General features: G+C 39.2%; 2 protein-coding genes across 8 annotated transcripts in view; both read right to left on the bottom strand.

Moving 5' to 3' along the window:
- IL18R1 (interleukin 18 receptor 1) overlaps nt 1-2591 on the bottom strand; it is a 40115-nt gene extending 37524 nt beyond the window's left edge. The window contains exon 1 of the mRNA XM_064371417.1: nt 1981-2591. The gene's annotated coding sequence lies outside the window, so the exon portion shown is untranslated. The remainder of the gene's footprint in view (nt 1-1980) is intronic.
- A 5477-nt stretch (nt 2592-8068) lies between these two features.
- The window catches only part of IL1RL1 (interleukin 1 receptor like 1), a 77152-nt gene continuing 61340 nt past the window's right edge, over nt 8069-23880 (bottom strand). For 4 of the 7 annotated variants that reach the window (XM_012471509.1, XM_012471510.1, XM_064371338.1 and 1 more), the window contains 10 exons: nt 22110-22321; nt 21388-21598; nt 20178-20352; nt 19611-19773; nt 18212-18283; nt 17342-17483; nt 17104-17249; nt 12453-12602; nt 11267-11434; nt 8069-8917 (listed from right to left, as the gene is read on the bottom strand). In XM_012471509.1, coding sequence (XP_012326932.1) covers nt 8532-8917; nt 11267-11434; nt 12453-12602; nt 17104-17249; nt 17342-17483; nt 18212-18283; nt 19611-19773; nt 20178-20352; nt 21388-21598; nt 22110-22170 — 1674 coding nt within the window. In that variant the 5' untranslated portion in view covers nt 22171-22321 and the 3' untranslated portion in view covers nt 8069-8531. Of the gene's footprint in view, nt 8918-11266; nt 11435-12452; nt 12603-17103; nt 17250-17341; nt 17484-18211; nt 18284-19610; nt 19774-20177; nt 20353-21387; nt 21599-22109; nt 22322-23090; nt 23158-23880 lie in introns of those variants that run through there. The other 3 variants (XM_012471507.2, XM_012471512.2, XM_064371339.1) reach the window with 3 other exon arrangements.

Genomic DNA, 23880 nt, shown 5'->3' with positions numbered 1-23880 from the left:
TTACCAGATTCATTGTATTATGAGATAATCCTATGATCATCTTCATGGGTAAGGCAGGATGGCTCGGTTTTTTTTGCAACATGGGCTCAGGTGCCAGCCTGGCTGGATTTGAATCTCCATTCTACCCTCTACCAGCTGAACAACTGTGGGCAACTGACTTACCTGCTCTGTGCCTCAATTTCCTTATCCACAGAAAGGGATAATAATACCATCTCCTGGAGCTGATGTGAAGGTTAAATGAGTTACTATTGCAAGTGTCTGGTGAATTGTGAATACCACTTAAATGTTGTCTACATTTCTTATTATTTCCTGGGGTTACTTGATGGCAGAACAGTGATTGAAGACTACATTTAAACCCGGCAAATGCATGCTCCCAAACTGCATTCCAGAAGTGCTGCAATAATTCATATTCTCTCACTCAATAGCACAAGACAGTAGCTATCAACCACACCCAGGAGATCACTGAGCAACTTTACTTTTAAAATCTAATTAGACAGCCAAAATAGAAAAATGTTATCTCATTGTTTTCTGAATTTGCATTTATTTGGGTATAAATGAGACACATATTAATCACTTATTATCAGTCATTTTATTTTCATGTTTATGAACCATCTCTTGTCTTTTGTCCAGTTCTCAGATGTTTGTCTAACTTGTTGTTTACTTTCTTTTGTTATGCTAATAGATGAAAATATTTATATTGATGTAGTCAAACCCATCATTCTTTTGCCTGATTACAGGTATGAGCCACCGTGCCCAGCCATGATTTTTTCATTACTTTTAAGTGTAGAATATCCTTTCCTCTCGGTGGTCAAATAGATGCTTATATATTGTCTTCAATTTTATGGCTCAATATTGTTCTGTTTTGTTTTTACGTTTAACTTTTTTTATCCACAAACAATTAATTTTCTTGTTTGACACGAAGATAGAGTGTGACTAAACTTACTTTCCTCAGAGAGCTACTAATTACTTCTTTATTGTCACTTAAATAGTACTGTATTTCCCTTATAGTTTGCTGACATGAAGTTATAATGTACAGGTCCTCCCTGAGCACTCTGCTGAAAGTCTTCCACAGCAGGCTTGCCCAAGTGCAAATACATACATGTTCACACACATCAATATTCCTCTACCATTCCACCTTTAGTTTGTCTATTCACAGCACTTATCACTAACTGACATATTTTCACTTTATGTCTGCTTGTTTGTTATTTGCCGAATTACTGAATGAATTGAATCCATAAAATATATACAATTTGGAATCTAAGTGATCATCTGATCCATTGCCACATCTGCATAGTGTATTTTTGAAATGCTTTTTAAATCATGATATCTTGGAAAATGTGTTTTAGCAACTAATGGGAAATCTAGGGCACCAGCTGTCACCCAAGTTTGGAAAAAAATCATGCTGCCTGGGCTCTACCCAGCGGTCTGAAGGACAGCCTGGGCATCCTGATTCCTCAGAACTCTGCACGTGACTCTAATGTGCAGTCAGATAGAGAGCCAACGATCTAGGGCACTTAATTGTATTCTTAGAATAGTAAGTTTAACTCATCTTAAATGCATGTATTTGATGTGTTTAAGACATATTAAATATTTGTGCACCTACATATGTATGTATGTATGTGTGTACACACAGATAACTAATAGTCACAAACTTATCTAAATCACTCAAAGGCATGAAGTTTTCTCTAAATGAAAAAAAAAAACTGTTTTGTTCTAAAAATTGGGTGAACCAGGCTGAAGGTCAGATCCAAGCTGACCACTCTCTCTTCTCCCAAGGCAACACAATAAAAGGCCCTTCCATTCGTATTTTCTCTCTCTCTTCTCTCTCTCTCTCCTCTCTCTCTCTCCCTCTCTCTCTCTCTCTCTCTCTCTCTCTCTCTCTCTCTCTCTCTCTCTCTCTCAATTGATCTTGTTTTGGGAATGTTCCCTTCCCCTGGGGGGTGGGGAGGGGGTGCGGGTGGCAGCAGCACCCACCCTTACCTTCAGAGCGGCGTCCCGGAGGCTGGGGCGGGGGCGACAGCTCCTCCTTCACTCCGGGTCGCGACTGCGGAGGCTAAGTTCAGAAAGTAGGTGAGAAGCAGCGATCCCCACCTCCTGACTACCGTGGGACGCGAAACAGAGGTGTGATTAAAGAGATAAGGCACCCAGAGAGGTTTACGAAAACAAAAACAAAAAAGAAGAAGAACGAAAAAAAGTACAAACAAAACGAAAGAAGAATGTCAGGCGTCTGGCAGCTCCTGGCTGCGAACCCAGCCCAGTGGAGGCTGCAGGTGGGCACAGTCCGCGGTCAGGCGATGCTCCGGCTCCGGGCGCGTCGCGGTCTGGGGCGCTCTCGGTCTGGGGCGCTCCCGGTCTGGGGCGCTCCCGGGCGTAGAATACTCCCTGACTTGAGGTACTACCGGTCTGGCGCCCCTCCGGTCGGGGTGCTCCTCGCAGCGTGCCCCAGTACCGGCTCCTCCACCCAGGCGCGCCGCCTGGATAGCGCGGTCCAACGGGCGCAGCTGGAAAACCCGGCGCTTCGCCCTTTTCCCACGGACGGCGTGGACCCCAATCCTCTGGCCCTTCCTCCCCAGCGGCGCCGCGCGTGTCCCGGGAAATCCCGGGCGGTGGCCAGGTGACCTGCAGGGCCGGGAGGGGGCGCTCCCGGGCCGCTCCCACGCCGCGTCTCAAGGACACAAGTGCTCCCCAGGCTTTCTGCTTTCCAAGAAGGATGGGGTTCACTATGGGGAAGTAATAGAGAGGGGTGCAATTGAAGTCTTAATATATTTTTTTAAGGAGGCCAAAGGAGAATGTGTGTTTCTAGATTTTTGTTGTGTGGCAGAACTGTTATTAAACAAAAAGGAAGAGGGAAACCCATAGGTGACAAGCGAAAGGTTTAATGAGACAATGATTTTTTATTCTTTTTACCCAATCAAGATAATTCACCATATAATAAACAGAAAAAAATATGTAATTATCTCAATGAATGCAAATAAAAGCATCTGACAAAATTCAACAGGCTTTCTGAATTAATAACGATCAGAAAACAACAAGTAGAAATGATCTTTCTTAATCTGATAAAGAACATCTATAAGAAACCTACAGGTAACTTCATAATAGTGAAACATTTTGCTTTTTCCTAAGATCAGTGATGAGATAAAGATTTTGGTTCCCACCTGGGACAACTGCTTTGGAACAAGTGAAGAAATAAAAATAAAATTAGACGGCACAAAGATTGGGAAGGAAGAATTAAAACTACTGGTTTTAACAGAGAACATAATTATATGTAGACCAACCTTTGAAATCTACACACCAAAAAAAACCCCTAATAGACTAATAAATCCACACATATAGTCAATTGATTTTTTGCCAAAGTACCGTGTCAATTCAATGGGGAAACAGTCTTTCACAAACATTACTGGAGCAGCAGAGTATCTCTACAGAATAAGCAGAAAATAAAGTCTCATCCTTGCCTTTTTCTGTATACAAGTATTAATTCTCAATAGACCATGAACCTAAACATAAAAGCTAGAACCATAAGTCTTTCATAAAAATACATGGAAGACTATTTTCATAACCTTGGACAGGAAAAAATATATCATTAGCTAAGACACAAAAAACACTAGCTATATGTGAGATAAATTGATTAATTAGATGTCACCAAAATTTAAAATATCTACTAAACAATGACATCACTTAAAAATGAATAGATAAGCTGGAAACATTCTCATTTTACATCTATCTGGCAAACAACGTGTATCCACAATATATAAATAATTCCTACACATCAACAATATAAAAAGAAATACAATTTAAATAGGGCAAAATATTTTGCCTTCACTAAAATAATATATGAATGGCCAATGAAAACATGAAAAGGGCTTAACATCATTAGCTGGGAAACTTCAAGTTAAGGCCATGGTGATACTCATCTAACACCCATGAAAATGATTAAAATATGAAGAAACTTGATAATACCAATTACTGGTGAGACAATGAAGCAACAGAGCTTTCATACACAAGTGGTGGGAATGTAAAGTAGTATAATTAGTTTGTGAAACAATTTATAAGTTTCTCTGAAAGTTTAATATGCACCTACCTTATGACCACTCTTAAGTGTCAAACAAAATGAAATAAAAAACGTATGTCCACAAGTATGTCCATAGGAGCCATATTCATAATAGCAATAAACAGGAAACAACCCATATGTTTAGCAACAGGAAATACAAAGCAACGAACTACTGACTCATGCAAAACACAGATGAATCTTAAAAATATTATTGAGTAGAAGTAGCTAGACCCAATACCATATGACTTTACTGATATGAATATAAAGATATGACAAAACTAATCCATGGAGTTAGAAATCAAAACAGAGTTTGCCTGGTAGCACAATGGAACTTTCTGGGGTGACGGAAATAATATCTGTCTTTTACACAGGTATATTCAACAGTCTGAAAGCATCAAACTGAACACTTAGGATCAACATTTTATTGTATGCTACACAAACTTGATTCAATTAAAATTAATTGATATTTTTCTTACAATTCAGTCATTTTCACCATGATTGTGTGCAGACATTCAACAAATTTTGGCTACATTTGTTTTATTCACGCCACCTTGTATGGCAGGAGAAGTATATATTACTCTAATGGTACAGAGGAGGAAATAAGGTCAGTGGTGGTGCTGGTGTGAGTGTCCAGGTCTTCTGGTGGTTTCCTGACCTCATTATGAGTGTACAGCCCTGAATCCTGAGCCACTGCAGCTGAGAAAGCCCTTGGGGCTCAACTTCTCCATCCTCCTATTTTTCAGTTGCAGAAACTGAGCCCCAGGGAGCTCAGGTGACTTGGGAAGTAGTGTGTAAGTTTAAGAAAAGGGGTAATGGAGAAAAGAGCTCAGCAACTTCAGTTTTCCCCAGGCCAGCCCTATCTGAGGTCTCTGAAGTGCTTCCATCTTCCCTGCATATTTTCACAATGGGCTCTAAACCCCATCAGGGTTAGCAAGAAGTGTGCCTTCCTGGGCTATATACATGGCTCCCATCACACTCTTCTCCCCATTCCTCCCAGAGAGGCACTCGACATACGTTCAGACAATGTAAATATTGAATACTTGCAAAGGAGCTTATAATATACATGGTTAAAACATATTTTAAAATAAGAAGTATGGGGCAAATTGAAGCCAAGAAAGAGATCATTACAAATTCCATGTAATGATGTTCTATGTGCCTGTTATAGAAAAATCCCAAATTTAGCTCTGTGCTTTCAAGTAGCTAATGTAAAGAAGAAAACAAATCAATTCCAAAATTTCCTGTATTCATAAATCAAAACCACACTTGCCATTCTAGATGGATGAAGAAGCAAGGATAAAGACACATCTATTCCTGAGATTGAGACTGGGGATAATTTATTCTTTAGTGGTCCTTATTGAGAGAAGTCAGAGAATATAATAAACATTAAAAGAAATATAGTGAAGTTTCATAATAACAACTATTGCCATTTATTGAATTCTTACTCCGGTCCAAATATTTTTTAAAAAATTTGATTAGCACAGAAACTTCAAGTTAAGACCATGAAGTTAAGACAAAAATCCAAAGTGTTTCAGATTACTAGTTGTTTTACTTGAAACTAAGCTTTGGAGAAGGTAGGTATTTTCTCAAGAACACATGGCTGGTAGGCCTAGAGAGGATGGCTTGTTGATTCCAAATACTATGCTATCAACCAGTTAGCTATACAACACTCTTTTCATTGGCCAGTATTTTAGTAATTCAACAAAACTAAATGGTAATCTACAGAAGTAAGGTAGCCAGATTAAGCAAATAAAACTACAAAATGCCCAGACAAAACCGAATTTTGGGCCTTCAGATGAAAGTTTGCGTCTGAATTCAACCTCAATAGGCGTCCTGATTTTTTTCTTTTCTTTTCTTTTTTTTTTTTTTTTTATTGTACTTTAGGTTCTGGGGTACATGTGCAGATCATGCAGGATTGTTGCATAGGTACACACATGGCAATGTGGTTTGCTGCCCCCATCCCCCCGTCACCTACATCTGGCATTTCTCTCCATGTTATCCCTCCCCGACCTCCCCACCCGCCCCCTGCTGTCCCTCCCTTGGTCCCCCCAACAGACCCCAGTGTGTAGTGCTCCCCTCCCTATGTCCCTGTGTTCTCATTGTTCAACATCCGCCTATGAGTGAGAACATGTGGGGTTTGATTTTCTGTTCTTGTGTCAGTTTGCTGAGAATGATGGTTTCCAGATTCATCCGTGTCCCTACAAAGGAGGTGTCCTGATATTTTTTAATACAAGTTTCCTGTATTTTATCTAGCAACCCAATCTGGGGGTACAGACTAAAGGTATAGGTACCTAGACAGATGAGTAACCATAAGAAACCTTCTGGAGATATGATTTATCTTAGTGAGGATTCTGAAAGGTATTGAATGACAGCGAGTTCAAGATGATGTTTTATAGCTGGGATAAAACTCAGCTGAACTTTGGACTGTTGACAACCTGTATTTCTTTTGCCAGTGAAATACAGAATCATATACTTGATTAAGCGATTCAACTGAGATAAGCTCTCCATCTACTTAGAAAAGTTGAGGCACCAACAGGATTCCTATCTGAGGGGACAGGAGGCTATCACGGTGGCTCTGACCCAGTCTTGCAGCCCCCAAGGGTGTGTGCTTCCTTTCAGTGCTCTGACTAAAGTGGCCCTGACTGCAAATTAACTCCATTTGCCAAAACGGTTTTGTCAAAATGCCCTACTCATAGAAATGTTACAACACAGTGGTTTCAAATTTAAAGGACATTTTAAAAGCAGGACATAGATGATATACTGATAGGGTTGATGCAGAATTATTTAACAGGATAGATATTTAAGTTGCATCCCTGTAGTACAACTGGGAGATAAAACACTACGAATATTTTTAAATTTAAAATGTTTCAATGACATGTCACATATTTTTATTATGATTTTAAGTAGAAAAATGCCGAACTCCACATGGTATTATCTCAGCTATAAAAATCATATGTGTAAAAATGATTATTTTTTTTTTGAGATGATCTCACTGTCACCCAGGCTATAGGGCAGTGGTGTGATCTTGGTTCACTGCAACTTCCGCCTCCTGGGTTCTAGTGATTCTCGTTCCTCAGCCTCCCGAGTAGCTGGGATTACAGGCATGTGCCACCATGCCCGGCTAACTTTCGTATTTTTTAGTAGGGACAGAATTTCACCATGTTGGCCAAGCTGATGATCCTGACCTCTGGTGATCCACCTGCCTTGGCATCCCAAAGTGCTGGGATTACAAGCGTGAGCCACTGCGTCCGGCCATAAAAATTTTTTTAAAAAAAGAAAAATTAAATCTTAAGATGATGGATTTGTGAGTGATTTTTATTATTTTCTTCTTTCGTATTTTATTTTCTTCCATAATATGCTTCTATCACTTTTGTAGGGAGAAAATAATATTTCTAAATAGAATAAAAGTATATAAAATAAATTTTAGAATTGAAAAAAAGCTTGATCACAATGACAATGGGGATAAGCTATTCCAACGAAATTAGTAATATTGAGATGATGAGACTGAGCAGCCACTCAAATAAAATATAATAGGTCAAGTGCGATGGTTCATGCCTGTAATCCCAGCACTTTGGGAGGCCAAGGCGGGTGGATCATTTGAGGTCAGGAGTTTGAGACCAGCCTGACAGACACGTTAAAGCCTCATCTCTACTAAAAATACAAAAAAAAGTAGCCAGGCATAAAAAAGATAGCATGCACCTGTAGTCCCAGCTACTTGGGAGACTGAGGCAGGGGAATCGCTTGAACCCAGGAGGCAGAGGCTGCAGTGAGCTGAAATCAGCCACTGCACTCCAGCCTGAGCCTTATATATATTATATATAAATGTACATCGTTATCACATATTAATATATAATATTAACATATATTAATATATAATATTAACATATATTAATATACGATACATGATATACTTATATATAAATTTATGTATATTATTAAATATATGATATATATTAAATACATATAAATTTATATTCTTTATTCTTTATATATATAGTAAATTTTGTTCCCAACATGCCAGAATTTATATATATATATATGTGTTTGTGTGTGTGTGTGTGTGTATATATTTTCTGCCTGAGGAAATCAGATTGTTCTTCAAAATGACATGAAAATCTACTGTCAAATGATTAGTTTGATATTCAGAAGGTAGATTCTTGACAGAGAATGAGGAGAAACAAAACAAGACCGAGAGAGAGGAAAAGAGAGTAGTGAAAAGATCCCACACCACAGTGGAGAGAGGCAAGCAAGAGGGAAAAGGGAAGAAAATGGGGGCTAGAGGATGGGGGAGGATTGAAGAGAAAAATTTCTGGGTATTTTGCATCCACCTAGAACCAGAGAAATGGAAGCAAAGCTACCAGCTGAAACCTGAGGCCTGAATCCCTTTGACATTCCTACTCCTCACACTTAAGTGCAGAGGCATGAGCCAGTTAGCAGGAGTTAGGAGAGCCTCAAACTCAGAGGCCTTTGCATATCACAGCAGGCACTATTGCTTCTGGGCAGCCAAGGAAGTCAAACTGGAGGCCTTTCTGGGAATTTTGCTTGGCACAGGCATTTGGTACCTCACATGCTTCCAGAATTTAGAATTCAGGGACTGTTTATTGGCAATGTGGTCCACCCTCCACTTGATGGTCCCCTGCACTTTCATCAGATGCTGGAGAGAGTCCTGAAGTGCCTCAGCCTGCAGCCCACCCAGCTTGTTCGGAACCTCCATCTCAATAAGAATCACCTTGGAGTCGTTCAGGATGAGGGCACTGTGCAGGGCGATTTCCTGCTCATAGGCAAACTCCTTGCTGTGTGTGATCTGAGGGGTCAGAATGAAAATGTGCCGCCTGCTCTTTCGTATGTTGGTTTCCACTGCAGTGGCTTCATCTAGTCATACAAGAAATAGATCAGATTTCCTATCAGTCTAATGCTTTGAACATAAACATTCTGAACATTTAAAAGTCTTATTGTTACAATCTGGTGTGAGATTCTCTGACATCAATCAAGTCACTTACTCAGAGAAGTAGAAATATACATGGATAGAGAACCCGGTTTGTTCTTTGTGCTCCTTCCATTCATGAGAATATTAGCCCCAATATCATCTTTTTATTTCCCAGGTAGCTTAGTCTTAACAAACTAAAATAGAGTCCTTCCAGGTAAGTGAGAATGTAAAGATATTTAATCTATTGTCCCTTAAGGTTTTTCTAGTCTGGATTAAATCATCTTCTACAACAGAGATTAATGAAGGGTGAGGTGAGGCCAGGACTTACTTTCCTAGAGACTTTGGTCAATTTTGAGGGACAAGGCTTCCTGAGTTGTACTTTTTAATATGTGAGTTAAAATGTTAAACCATTTTAAAACATATAAGCAAATATTCTAAGAAGATAACATGTATGTAATTAACCAGAATTCTAAGTCTTTAAAGACATTAATCTCTGTTGTAGAAGCTGATTTAATCCAGACTAGAAAAATCTTAAGTGACAATAGATCCCCTACCCATTCGGTGTTTATAGACCATAGACCCCATGGCGATTCCAATTAGCTCTGGGTGGACTTAGAAAGAACATGAAACATCGAGTCCTCACTGCAACAGGAGAAAGCACAACCATGAATAAAACAACCTAAGATATTCTTACATAGTGATGGCTGAGGGAGTGCAGATGCATGAGGCAGGCCAGCTGAGATGAGGTGCTCCCACAGGGAGGAGCAGAGTTGCCCCGGAAGCCCCACCTGGAGGGGCAGGTATATGACCACCCTCTGACCTCCAAGATGTGCCTCCCATTGGACAAATCCAGCCTGGAGCAGAGGACAAGGGAACGAATGGATTCTATGATGATCAGCCACCCAGGGCCATTGGATGGAGTGGTGATGCAGAGAGGATTTTGATGGGGCAAATGCAAGATAAGTCGCATGAGAATAAACACAGTACCTTGTTCAGTCATGAACTTTTTGAAGCGAAGAGTGAAGTTTGGTGTTGTTTTGTTGGGTTTTGTTTTATTTTGGTTGAGGAAAGGTCAGAGGATTTACATGGATGGAGGGAAGTAGAAAATCATTCCAGATTAGCGTGTTGTCGCATGTTTAAGGCAGCACAAGGCTGAGTGTGAGAAAGCTAGCATCTGGGTTTGGCTGGGGAGAAGTGTAACTAGAACTTAGGTGATTGGAATGAGAAGGAAGAAGTGAAGAGCTTGTGACCAGAGGTGGCACATTGTTGAGCTCAGAAACAACAGGAGTCCCTGCAGGTTCTTGAGTATACTTGCAATATGAAAAGAGTGTTTGAGAGCATTAGTCACTACTTCTACCTGCATGGGTGACCAGTGGGAGAACGGAGGAAGAAGAGGGCCTCGAGAGAAGAAATGCATTATATACTCCTAAACTGTACTTTTCACAAGTCTCTAGAGCCATTATTGAGCTATTAGCATTCCCAGATATTCCAGGGTAAACCAAATTCACCTGTTGTTCATATCTTTACATCTACAGGCATGTGAATTACTCTTCTTAGTAAGATATGAGTTTAAAATGTAAAACTGAACATTTACTTTATTATGATTAGGCATTTGATATCTGGGCCCCATTTATATTCCAAACCCTTCCTGATCTTAGAAATTGGAGAAGAGTTCACAAGGAGGGTTCATAGGTACTGGACATAAATGTGTGAAGGGAAGAGAAAAACAACTACTGAAATCACAGGTGTTGTGTGATAAAACTGTCAAAAGTATATGAAATTGGGTGGGAATACTAAGAAACAGAAGTTATAGCTCTATTTGTTTTGGTGAGAATATAAATTTGCAAATGTTTCACCAACATAAAGGAAGTCATGAAGACTCTCTTGAGTCCTTTTAAGATATTTAAGCTAGTGTCTATGGCTACCAGAACAAAATTCTTCAATTTTTAAGTCCTCTTTCAAATCTTATGAACAGAATTAAAAAGTGGCCGAGTTATCCTGGTGGGAGACTGAGGAAATAAAGTAGGGACGATGACTTGCTAAGTCCTTGAAGCAAAGGACTTCTAACTGAATTCACATCACTGACATTACTGTGAAGGTTTCATCACCAGGACAATGATGGGAGAGGAAAGAGTGAAGGATGAGTGTCTGCTTCTGTATACATATTTAAAATTCCAGTCTTAAGGTCTGAGGTAGTAAATGCCATTTCTGATCCAATGCAGGGATCAGGTCACCTAGCTCACAGCCTCTTCTAAGCATGAATTTCTGTCCCTAATGTATGTTGATAGCTTTACCTTGTCCAGGTATCAGATCTCTCCCAGAAATGCATAAAGTATAGCCACATTTATTTTCAAGAACATCAGGCAGAATCTGGTGAACAAAGTACTCTATAGGACTGGCCCCGTCTGTACCGATATTGTAGTTCCGTGGGTAGATAACATAAGCATCGTAGATCTTTCCATCTGCAAATGAAAATAAGAAGTACGACTTCTTACTTGATTCTAAAAATTCTCACTGGACTCTTAGAAGACATTCCTCTGTCATCCTCCAAAATATTCTAGACTCAAGAGATGTTGACAGCGAACGACTGCCAGAAAACATGATCAGGAAACAACAGTCTTCATCCCAAAGCTTTTCTCCTTTTTACTGTCACAGACTAAATAACAAAAAAGTGGACAAAGGCCTGTCCAGCGTAGTTAAAACCATCTCATCAGTTTTGATTAATAATCCATGAATAATGTTTATGGTCATAGAGAGGGATCTTCTTCTGCGCTGGATAGACTTCGGTTTCATCTTTGGTTCCCCCATACTCCCCTGGGAAAGTGAAAAAATGTAAAGCTAATGGTAGCAAGGGCATAGAATTTTTTAACGGGCCTGAATTTCTCACGAATCAAACAGCTCCTACTTGAGTCAATTGTTTGAAAAATTCAACGTGTATCTGCCTCCAAACAAAAGCATGGGGTTTGCATCTAGCAGGCAGAACTGACTCCTTTTATGCATATGCTTATGTGCCTGGGTTAGATTTTACAGGTCAAGGTTTCAGGTAGAACACACATGCATTCTAATGGACTGTTCTAATCTGCTCACATCTGGAAAACAGGAACAATTTTGCTACTGTGTTTAACTTCATAATGTCTTACCAACACATTATGAAACACACTATGTCTTACTAACACATTATGAAATTTACACCTTTCTTGGCTTGGGGCAGATTCTGTTATTGGGAACTGAGTAGGAATAGCAATCCTATTGGGAAGAAATGTGAGCTGTTGAGATGAATCTCAGGACTATGAGGAGTTACAGAGCAGGATGGAAAATGGCCTCTAAGAAAATCAAACAACACAACTCATTGATAATAAATTAGCAAGAAAAATTGAATCTGAGTTTAGCAGCCTAGCTATTGAAAGATTAATAGACAAGTAACCAACAGTTATTATGGGACTTTTTCTTTGGAAGAAAAACTTGATATTTGCCACTTACCATTCCTAGTCCTGTAAGGCTTAGCTATGTCTCTCCAGAGTAGAACAGCCTCAATCCAGAATATTTTTAGGATGATAACCAGGACGTTGATTAGTATTAACAATCCACTACATACTGCAATTATGCAGTAGGTGCTGTTTTTATGATCAACTATTCAAAAGATAGGGGAAGGAGAAAAATGATTATTACTACTACTGAAACAAGATGAATAAACAGATACATGGATGCTGGCTTCCCTTGAGAGTACAAGAGTTTCACATAAAACCTACTCACTGGGAATTACCATGGCTGCTTTAAGAACCAGGACATTCACATTTATTGAGCCGCTACAACACATCAGGCTAAGCATTACATGGAATTCTCAAGGGCAAAAGAGACACTTGTTAACCAAGATGGGAGGCAAAAGCATGATTTTAGCTGGCAGAGAATTTTAAAAGGAGAGCTTGCTGCAGGACTGGAAAAGAGAGACTTCCTGGAGGAGGACGAGGTCCCTGAAAGATGAGTAAGATTCAGAGATGCAAGAAAAGGATATGCCCACCTGGGCAGAGAGAATGCCATCAACCTAAGTGCAGAGATGGGAGTGTGCTTTCTGAGGAATTGGAATAACCCACTTTGGGGAATTGGTGGAAGATATGATTAGAAAGTTTGGTCAGGGCCAGGTTCTGACCAGACTTGAAACCTCAGCTAAAGCATACTGCCTTATCCTGAAGGTCACAGAGCACTGGAGCTTTGAGTGGTTTTCCCATGAGATTAATCTGATGGTAATAGAAAGTTTGCTTCTGTGGAAAGAAACTATGGGCACTTGGAGAAGAATGGAGTGTGGTACTTGGGATCCAAGATGCAGAGGGTTGTAACTCATGCAATAATGAGAAAGGAACGGACAAGGTGGTGTCAGGGCATTAAGAAGGCATCAACAGATCTGAGGTACTTGCTGTCTCTGAAGGCTTGGTGGTGTAGGAGATTGAAGAAGTAGCAAGAGTCACCTAAGTGGCTAAAGCATCTTTGATAAAGAATTCAAAAGTCAAATTACTAAGTTCTAGGTCCTACCCATACCCCATACTTCTCTCATGGTGAACATCACTCAGCCAGCACTGAACTTTATCCTAGTACTCCTTGCTTCACAAAATGCAGATGCAACATGCATATGCACTGATGAATGTGAGAATAATTTCAAGTGAGATTTGCTGATATGGTTCTTTTCCATCTTGAGTCTCCATATATGGGTTCCCAGTTTTAAGACAGAAAAATCACTGACCCATATTCATGAATTCCACCACAACCTCTAGTTCATCAGCTCTCTCGGTGACCAGCAGTATAAAATCAAGAATTATCAAGATGATACGAGTCAAAGTTGGGGAAAAAAAGTGAAAATTGACAAAGAGTTTACTGTCATCAGGTTAAATAATGAAAACTCTGTAAATAAATCATTCCAACAGGATTCCTTTCCAAGTCACTCTGTCTAAAAATCCCAGCCGGATGCACAGAGGAGTGTATACTTCCTGTGGGGATTTCTGGGAAGTAACTATGCTAGTGGCTGGATGCTTCCAAGCGGAGGAAAGAAATTGATCCAAGACATCAAAGGAAGTCTTTGTAAGTGCAAATTGTTTTATAAAAGTATAGTAATTCAGGTATGTAATTCACTAAACCCTACTTTCTGTATACACATATAAATAAGAAAATGCTGTCTGTGTTTGAATCCTTGCTCCATAACTGTGGTATTTGGCAAGTTATTCAACTTTCTTTGCCTTCACTTCCTCATCTATAAAATTAGATAATAGTAACAGTCTCTCCCTCATGAAGTATTGAGAAAACAAATGAGAAAATTAAATGTAAAATAATTAGATGAGTCCTGGTACATAGGAAATAATGAATAAATGTGTACTATTATTATTATGAACATCAAATATATATTTTAATAGTTAATAAAAATGGGGACATAGGCCTGTTAAGTTTTTGTTCTCTTAAATTCAAGAAATGCTATAATTTCAGAAATAAAGAAGAATTCACTGTGACAACTCAACAGCAGTAGTAATAATTTTTGTTTAATTTATACAGTTGCTAAAACAGAGTGTAACCATGTTTATTTAAAGAAAAACAGGTGAAATACAAATAAGCTAGAAGGAGCAAAGACACTGAATACCTGCAACATAAAAACAATTCCAACATAGGTAACCAAGGATGTTAATCAATGATAACATCGCAAAGCATGAGGACACAAGGGCAGCGTGTCTGGGCAGGCTGGATGGATGGCTGCAGGGCCCACAGGGCCCATCACCATCCAAAGTGTGGCCTCACATAGCACCTTGATGGGGTCCACAGTCTTCCTGGGGTGCCACACTTATCACTGGCAGACACCAGAGACCCACAGAACACTACGGCACTTACAGCCATCTACGTGAGTTATGACTCTGTTTATTTTATAAAAAACTTACAAATCAGGGGTTAAAGTCAAAATTAAAATGAGAAAAGCCCCACATACCACCTCAGGCAGAGACCTGCTATGATTCAACCATATTGGGCGTCCCCTGACTCCACGCCCCAAACGTTTCTCCTCCTGTTGTGCCTCTCTGTGTGTATCAGGATAAATCTGAACCCTATCACACGTATGGCTGGGAACTCAGGGTTTAACACTTTCTTTGGCTATTTGACAAGCATATTAAACAATTTCTACATGGTTGTACAGCCCCTAAGGAGGGATAAGTGTAAAAATATATTTATCTCTCCTTCCTTTTATATGGGATCCAATGCTTCCTATAGCAAACAGGATGTCATTGCCAGGAAACGCAAAGAATAAGTGAGGAAACTGACAAGTGATCAGATTTGAACTGCCTGGTAAGCTATTTTCCAAGACAATATTGCATTCAGAGACACAGCAAGGGAGTGGGGAAGGATCAGTCCACCTCTGCGGGAGAAGCACTTCATCTCAGACGTTGTTTCGTGTTGTCTGGGCATGGTGATAATAAAATGCACAATGACTTGTAGCCATCTTTAGTACAGTTTTGAAAACTCTGTAGACAGCATATCGCCTTCTTGTGTGCACCCAAGAGGGATCACTCTCTCCACCCTGCTTTGGCTATTTGTGATGCCACCAATTATTTGTATATAGATAAAAGAATGTTACATTTAAAAAGATTATATAGTGTCTGAAATTAACCCAATGAAGATTCATTAGTTTTATATTGTCCTTTTATTGTGTCATACTATAATGATGTTATCAAAAACCTGCTGGATTCAGAAAAAAAAAAACTATAGGGAAGTGATAAACAATTTGGCTTTCTAATTGATGAGGAAAGTTATTGAATTTTCCAAACGTAAATATGAAAATAGTATTTTGTTCTATAATTAAGCCTTATAGTTAGAGAACTAGAAATGTACTTTTGTATCAATAACTTGGTTGTGTATTCATTTACTCAGTCAACAAATATTTAACTGAGTACTTGCTAGCTGCCAGGTATTGCTCTAAGGACCTAAAGATGAATGAGATGATGTCCCTGCCCTCATGGAGCTTGCAGTCATGTTGAGCAGACTGTCAAACAGATTTTGGTAAGGCAAAGTGACCAGTGCTATGATACAAACGGGATGCTGCAAGAGGTTCTTGGAAGGTGTGTATACCCCAAACTGAGGGCCAAGAAAGCCTCCCTGGAATAGGTGGTACCAGAATTGCATGGTGAATAACAAATGTAGGAAAGCAATGGGCTGAGCTAGCAGACTTCCCATGTGTTTCACCTCTATTTAATACTTTATGCAGTTTGACAATGATAGTGTGTGTGATGTGGTTTGGATCTGTGTTCCCGCCCAAATCTCAGGCTGAATGGTAATCCCCAGTACTAGAAGTGGAGCCTGGTGGGAGGTGATTGGATCATGGGGGTAAGCTCATCATGAATGGTTTAGCACCATCCCCTTGATGCTGTCCTTGCAATAGTGAGTGACTTCTCGTGAGATCTGGCTGTTTAAGTGTGGCACCTCTCTCTTGTTCCTGCTTTCACCTTGTGAAGTGCCTGCCTTCACTTTGCCTTCTGCCATGAGTAGAGCTTCTGAGGTGTCCCCAGTAGCAGATGCTGCCATGCTTCCCATACAGCCTGCAGAACCATGAGCCAATAAAGCCTCTTTTCATAGAAATCACCCAGTTTCAGGCATTTCTTCATAGCAATGCAAGAATGGCCTAACACAGCATGTCTTATGATAGAGTAGCACCTACGATTTTCTCACTGAAAGGGCAGTGGTTAGATACTTCCCCTTTGTGTTCACTTTCCCATCCTCACTAACAAAACATGTATTCATTATGACCAGAAAAAGGTATAGAAGGGACCATCACATTGAGTTTACTGTTGGTGCATCTTCTTTCACATACAGTGAGACAGAAGGAGTTCATGAAGTCAGAAAACAAGGATGACCAAAGAAGCAGCTGAGTGTTCTAGAACCAACGACAGAGAAAGCGGGGAAGGAGGAGGAACTTAAGCAGCAGAGAAGCTCCCAGAAAACAGAAACAGTCTACGAAGACCAGATAGCAAGCAGCATCCGAAGAAGAGAAGCACATTTTACAGCACAGTCCATTCCCATTGTCTTGATGGATCTCCCGGTACCGCACTCCATTCTGATTACACTTGCCACAGAAAGCTCAGGTGACCAAAGTCTCAGAAACACTCCTTACTTGGATTTTTTCTACTTAGTCGTATGGTGTGCCTTCTCAAGCCATGCAAATTTAGGGCCAGACAGTCATATTGCAGCAATAAATCCTCTTCCTTCATGTCAGCTATTCTTAAAACCATGTTTAGACAAGTCATCCCATCGCTGAAACTAAGAAAACAACCTGTTACTTTTAATGCCTACTTTGCAGGTGCAAACTGTGTGCAAGGGAAAGGGGATGGTTCTCTTTGATATCAAAATACCTTTGATTTTGCCCTTCCTCCTGTTGAAATCTTGCTTCACCAAAGTCTGTAATACTTTTCCCAGTAACCTGCCACAGGACGACAGCCAAGAACTGAGTGCCTTTTCCAAAACAAGCAGAGCAAGTTAGGCTTGCGTTTTTTCCTAGAAGGGAGTAAGGACATTCACCAATAAAATTAACTTCTGCAAGTAGCATTTTATCCCATTCAACATAAAAAATATTTGCTAAACACTTAGTACGCACCCTGCCAGGACCTCCCTCCCTCATCTGTGTAGCACCTTCCTCTTTCTATGTCCTCACTTTGCTCCTCCCTGCTCCCATTACCTCCGTTCACTCAGCTGGGTTTGAAGCTCAACTCCCACTATGCTCTCACCCGCATGGGAAACTAACAAGGCCAATGACTCTGGTTTCAGCAAATCCACATGATAAAGGATTTCTAGTAAAAGGATTGCCTTTTCCCGGAAATTAGACTTTCTTTCCAACTGCTCTCTTCCACACCTTTCTCCTACAGAACTCTTCTTCAGAAGCTACCTTTGAAGATAAATGTGTTTTACCTAACCCAGCTACCATTGCCCAGAATGAACACTCTGCAGCTCTCCATCCCAAGCTCTAAGATAGAGATAAAGATGAAATTAAATCTATACATGAAAGCACCCTGAATTACAATAAACAAATGTAAACACTGCAATTGCTGTGCCTTGGTTCCCAGTGTTAGCAAGTGCCTGGGGCAGGGGCTTCCAGGGATATCACCTCACTTATTCCTCAAGGTTCTTATGCTAATTGCCTGACCCCCCCCAAGGGAATTCAGAACAGGAGTCATATGGAAGGATTTTCTAGACAATATTTGTAGCATTCTTATGAACTTTCTTACCAATTTCCACTTCCTTTGTTTCATTATGTGGAGGGGCTCTGATTACTGGAAACAAAGAAAAGCCTTGCTCATCTTAAAGATAAAAAGATATATTAATATTAGGAGAGAATTGAATGGTCATCAATATATAGGTTGTATTTCCATATTTCTATTCTATTTCATAGCAATGTTTTTCAAATTCTTCTGACAATAACGCATAATGACAAATACATACACACACAAATTAAACAGAAAAGCATTTAAATAAAACTTTCTTTTACTACCTATGATGCTCTGTGATATTTTTATTCTCTTTGATATCACTACAACAAATGCTGGTGCAGCCCATAAAACTAATTACATGAAAACTACAATTCTACAGCATAAGAATAAGACTACAGGGAAGATTTCAAAAGACCCATGAAAATAGCAAATGCATGAGTCCACAGATTTGCTTGCGGTTCTCCACTAGGGTGGCCCATCCTCAGTGACATCTTCCCCATATGGAATTCTGACTCCCATGACCACTGTGACTGAAAGACGGGCAGTGTTTGTGGAGGGCTGCTGCAATCCTCCATCCCTTGATGCCCATTCATTTAAAGAGAGTGTGATTAAGGACCACCACAGTGGTTGATATTAAACAGCAACAGGCACTGATAGGAGTACAGTCTGGTGATGCTTATTTTACAGTGGTGGAGTACTGAAAAAACCCCAAAACATTTTCTCCAATATTGCTTTGCCCTAAAAAAGACTGTCATACGTCATCTATGTCTGTAGGTCAACTCATGCTAAGGAGACCCCAATTCTTTGTAGACTGATAAGCTATGATTGTGAATTATTTCTCTTAAATAGGCTTTTATAAAATTTAAAATAATTTGGAAAAAACATCTTTAGAATGAAGTGACTGACTCGAGGTCATTGATGATGTTGAAAGTATTGCGAACAACGATTAAAAACCACTCAACAACATTTATGTACAACATAGTATCCCATCATAAGTCTTCTCATTAAACTTGGAATTCAATGAGTATTAAAGATTAAATTCTTTTTTTTAATTTGCAGAAATTCTGATTCCAAACTGGGGGAAGAAAAGGTTTTGCTCTCCAAATAGTTGTAGTATCTTTCAAAAAAAAGTAAGTTAGCATTCAGATTGCTTTATCTTTGGAAAATTAAGTCACAAAGAAGAATAAAGAATAGATGTGGCTTTGAATTAGTAATGTAATTTCCCCTGAAATTTGTTAAATCTTGATAGTGTATTCAGAAAATCTCTTTGCGTCATAGTTAAGAATGTATAAGATAAGACGGAGCAGGAGGAAGTAGAGGGAGGAGGGTGAAGTACAAGAAACCCAACCAGAAGGGCACAACTGTTCCCACTTTGACTTCTTTCCAGTATTCTGTCTCGTTAAAGTTGGTGGCTTACCCTTGACCATGAAGGACCTTGTCGCTGTCACACTATAGTTGGCTCCATTTTCATTGTGTATAAATTTACAGGTGTAATCACCTGCGTCTTCAGTCATCACATTATCAATGACCAAAAATGACTTGTGCGCCCTGTACCTTGATCCTTGAAGAGCCTGACAATTCTGAAATAAGAATGTTCCTTTTTAGTAATTCTCCACTTGTATTTATTTATTTATTTATTCATTTAGAGACAGAATCTTTGTTGCCCACGCTGGAATGCAGTGGTGCAATCTGGACTCACTGCAACCTCTGCCTTACGGGTTCAAGTGATTCTCAAGCCTCAGCCTCCCAAATAGCTGGGATTACAGGTATGCACCACCACACCTAGCTAATTTTTTGTATTTTTTCGTAGAGATGGGGTTTCATCATGTTGGCCAGGCTGATCTAAAACTCCTGGCCTCAAGTGATCTGCCTGCTTTGATTTCCCAAAGTGCTGAGATTAAGGGAGTAAGCCATTGGACCCAGCCACTTGTATTTATTTTAGCTGTGTAATTTTCATCTATTTCCTCCCCAAATTTCCTCTTACCTTAAACCACTCAATAGGTGCTGTCCAATTGTAGAGGTCAATTGTAGGACAATAAATTTTGGAATTTTTTTCTGATCCAGATACTGTTGAATACATCAGATAATCTGGAACGTTGCAATCTGGCTGCTTTTTATATATGGTGACATTTGCATATCCAGTCATATTGGATGTGGGACTTTTAAAATAAGTCAGACAATTAAGAGTCACTTAGCATTGTGAAATAACTTCACCTAAATTTAGCCTTTACTTAATATTGCTTTTCTTCTTAAAAACCATCCATATACATAATGGTTATTTTCTTATTTAAAAATAAACATTAAAATCTAGAGTTTAAATACTTTTTTGTTACACTTGAGGTAAAAACAGCCCCCATGATAGCCCAACAATGACTTCTTCACCATTTATTCATACACTACATCTGCTGTAATCCTGTAATCCCAGTGTAATAAAGATATTAGTGTTTATTGAGTTTACTCTGTACCAGTGATGATCAAGAGCACTTTTCACACATTACCTTAGTTTATATTCACAATAATGCTTTGAGATGAATTCCATTATTACATTATATGCATTTTACAGGGAAGGAAACTGAAGGGCAGAGAAGTAACTTGCTAGCATCACACAGCTAACTAGAGGCAGGGCATGAATTTGACACTTGTCTAACCTCAGACCTAGGCCCTTAACTAACACATCCTGCCTTTTGATATAATTCATTTGACATTTTGTATGTGCCAAATACGGTCACAAAATCAAATTTTTTGTGAACAAGAGTAAGTAATTTGTAGGCACACAATCTCATTAGCCTTCTGTGTCTTAACTTGAAGGTTAAAAGCATTGGTCACTACCCCTTTTCACCTACCAGAGGCCCTCCGAGATGGAAAACATCCAGGTTACTATTTTCTGTGCTGGTTTGTTCTTAATTCCAGCCAAACATGAGCAATTACTCTCAGTTATCTTGGTCACTAGGAAAGTTAGGTTTTTCTCTAAGTCAGCTACAAATTAATCCCCGCAATTATAAATCCAAATAGTTAGCTTGAAATAAGCTAAACCTCAACCTGACAGTATCCCTAGAAGTTTATCCAAATCACTTTATAAATTTAACTTTTCCAGAAAGGACTAGGGAAGGAATGAAAGCAAGGGCGGCTCAAAGGATCAACTATTCAAGAAAGGCGAGCAGGCTGAAAGAAGATGGGAGCTTTCTGCATAATACCTTCTGACAATGCAGGTATAAATGCCAGAATCATCGACTTTGGCTGGTAGAAACTTAAGAAGTTGGCCTGAGGCAAGCACATGATTTCTTTCCTGGGTAGGAATACTTTTGTTTGTTTGTGTGTAATACCAATCTACTGTGTAACTAGGTTTTCCTTTTCTAGGACATCTCACAATTAAAGCCTCATTTTCCAGGCCCCACGATTGTTTACCTGCAAATAAAAGATACAAAGACAATCCTAAAATGACCAAATGAAAAGCTTGTAATTCCTATCCTCTCAATATTTTCTTCCAGGATTAAACTTAGAAGCCAGTCACATACTGTGATACTTTGGAAAAGAATAAGTAAATGATTAAGGTCTCTTATGAAATGTTAATGTATTAATTTGGAGCTAAATCCCCCACAGTGCTCCAGTGGAAAAGCAGCCACATCTAGCTAAGCAAACTATGTGTCAGTCAACAAATATCTACAACACCTCCCATGTGCGGGCACCATGTTAAATTCTGATGCATTTGAATACGTATAGCTAAACTTATGATATATACATTACAAAAAATTTCTTCTGATAGATCTGTAATGAAGAATGATTGTACAAAAAAATACATTTTTCAGTTTACAATTCAACTGGAATAATTGGAAGCAAGTCACTTAAAACAAGGTGAATGTTTTTGAAATTATATAATTTATAATAATTTAAATTATAGTTAAAAGGCAATACTTACTAAACTTTGCTGCTGTGGAAGACATGACAATTGTGAGAACTGCTAAGATCCAAAGCCCCATTCTCTGTTTATCAATCAAGAGCAAGTGTTGGTAACTAGTTGTTGAGATTACTCCAGATGACTCAATGGCATATGATAGTGAAGGTCACCACGCATGAGGCAGTTGATGACGCTCCCTAAGACAGAGTTGAGAAGAGTAGCCTGTATCTCAACTGAAAAATAAATTAGACAAAACCATAAACTGAATATTTATCAGCCATGATTTTTACTTTCTCAACGCCACCCAGGAGAATGAATTAATCAGCACGTATTTATTAAGTGCAAATAGATTTAACAGCAGGTTTCAGACAAGCAGCATTGGATTTATTCTTATGGAAGCTTTCAGTCATACAGCTCTCACAAGGATCATGCTATTTGACAATTATCATGCTACTTCACAGTTATATTTTACCAGTCTCATGAGAATACCTTGAAAGAAACTAAGAAGGAAGGAATATGAGTTTCTATTTTTGAAAAATTAAATAAAATTCAGTAGACTTTAGAAAGTACATTGTATCATGTGAAACCACAGACATCCACACAGGCTGGGGGCAGCATGCTCATATAAATAGCTCTCAAATAGACACATGTACAAGCAGTCATCACAAAACAGTTAAGGAGTAGCAAAGTCAGAACTAGACTAAAGCATTAGCCAATTAATTGCCCTATTCTCAACCTGAACCCTCAAACATTTGTTCCTACTTCAGCTTGTTTCCAGGAGTCACCAAAGGCTTTCTAAGAATAGTTGAAGGTCTGTGAATAATAATAAATATATTTGTTTTCTCTTTCAGAAAAAGAATCATTTACTATATTACTTGTTTTCTTAAAATATCAGGGGAGGAATAGAACCAACATAGAAATTTATGAACATAAGAATAAACACAATCATGAATTATGAAGACTTTCCTTATTACAAATTTTAGATAACGAATTGATGCTTACCCAAACTGAAAGACAGAGGGGATGAACTTGGAGTCAGTAACGGAGCTAAGAATAGTCTCCAGCCTTTGTAGGTCCCTCCTCATAGACTACCCACTCTCTTTTATTTTAAAGGGGAGACACTCAAAGACATCCTGTAATTTGCCACTCCACCCATCCTAAAATTTGATTTGTAGCCAAATCCATGACTTGTTCAAAAATGCTGATGCATCATGTACTAAGAATTCTTGATGTTGACAAATAAATATTTAAACATAAAAACAACATTGAGTAATGCCTTAAGAGGAAATAATTGAATCATTTCCTCCCATTTTAGCATCAGTTTCAGGCTGAATCATAAATAATGCTTATTGCCTGTGCCCTGATATTAGGACACTTTCGGTTCTAAATGGTCTTGACATCGGGGGCTGGAGGCTGCCTTTCCAGATATTCCTTGAAACCTCATTCGGTAGACACCACTCAGGAAAGCTCTGCCAGCCTCGGCAGCATTGGTGCCAGGAGTTTCAAAGCAAAGATCGGGAAGAGGCAATATGAAGTAAGAAGTTCCACTTTCTGGAACTTAAAAATGCTCTGTCTAGGGTCCATAATGTGACTTCACCCCAACCCAAAACAGTTCCAGCTTCTTGGATTTAAAACCCAGTAGGGCTCTCAGCCTGGATGCAAAAAAAAAAAAAAAAGTTTTTCTAGAGAAAGAGAAGGGGGCTGAGGGGGCTGTGACTAAGAAGCTTCCCTCAAGGGGAATGATGGTAAAGGAGCCTCAACTCTTGGGCTCCATGTACAACAAACTTCAAAA

The sequence above is a fragment of the Aotus nancymaae genome, unplaced genomic scaffold (assembly GCF_030222135.1).
Source record: "Aotus nancymaae isolate 86718 unplaced genomic scaffold, 86718_ANA_hifiasm-v0.15.2.pri h1tg000131l, whole genome shotgun sequence".
Lineage (NCBI taxonomy): Eukaryota > Metazoa > Chordata > Mammalia > Primates > Aotidae > Aotus > Aotus nancymaae.
The sequence above is the reverse complement of the archived record's forward strand: the minus strand, read 5'-3'. Positions and strand labels throughout refer to the sequence as shown.